General features: G+C 38.8%; 1 protein-coding gene across 1 annotated transcript in view; it reads right to left on the bottom strand.

The window, feature by feature from the left end:
• Window positions 1-359, bottom strand: part of LOC136837574 (uncharacterized) — a 2,514-nt gene extending 2,155 nt beyond the window's left edge. Inside the window, exon 1 of the mRNA XM_067102451.1 lies at window positions 305-359. Within this exon, the coding sequence (XP_066958552.1) occupies window positions 305-359 (55 nt within the window). The remainder of the gene's footprint in view (window positions 1-304) is intronic.
• Between the last annotated feature and the right edge of the window lie 218 nt (window positions 360-577).

Here is a 577-nt window from a genome sequence, read left to right on the forward strand (position 1 = left end):
ATGGTGCTTTGACAGATGCTCAGTAGATGATGCTTCTAAGGCATCATCATCAGCGTTATACCATGTTACATGAGCGTACGACCCTACCAGTCAAATCTACGGTCTCATTTTGACTGGGAAATTCGTCTTCTTTTTTTAGCTTTTAATTTTCCACCGTTGCCCGACTCTAAAAGCTTGTAAGATCCTTTGATGAGATGGACCGTAAGGCTAATTGAATGGGCGAGATTTCGGGGGATCAATCGATTCCGTGAGGAAATTCCCGAATGCTAAATGCAATTTGGACCTCCCCCCTCCATCCACCCACCTCCCTTCTTGTGGGAGTCTCCGGTCGTTTTCTCAGGCTCTCGTTTCTTCGGCATAGAGTGGAATTTAGGTGGGTTACCTTTTTCATCTCATTTTTTTTATTTATGGTCTTCATTTTAGTTTACATAGATATAAATAACTTTCCTGACTTTCATCAGACTATTATTTTATTTGGTTCCCCCATAAATATGACAAGTTTAATATTTTTTTTTTTATTTTAGTTCCACCATAGTTTTAGCTTATATCGATAAATCGTTTTCTTGACTTTCCTTTC

The sequence above is a fragment of the Macrobrachium rosenbergii genome, chromosome 59, assembly GCF_040412425.1.
Source record: "Macrobrachium rosenbergii isolate ZJJX-2024 chromosome 59, ASM4041242v1, whole genome shotgun sequence".
Taxonomy (NCBI): Eukaryota; Metazoa; Arthropoda; class Malacostraca; order Decapoda; family Palaemonidae; genus Macrobrachium; species Macrobrachium rosenbergii.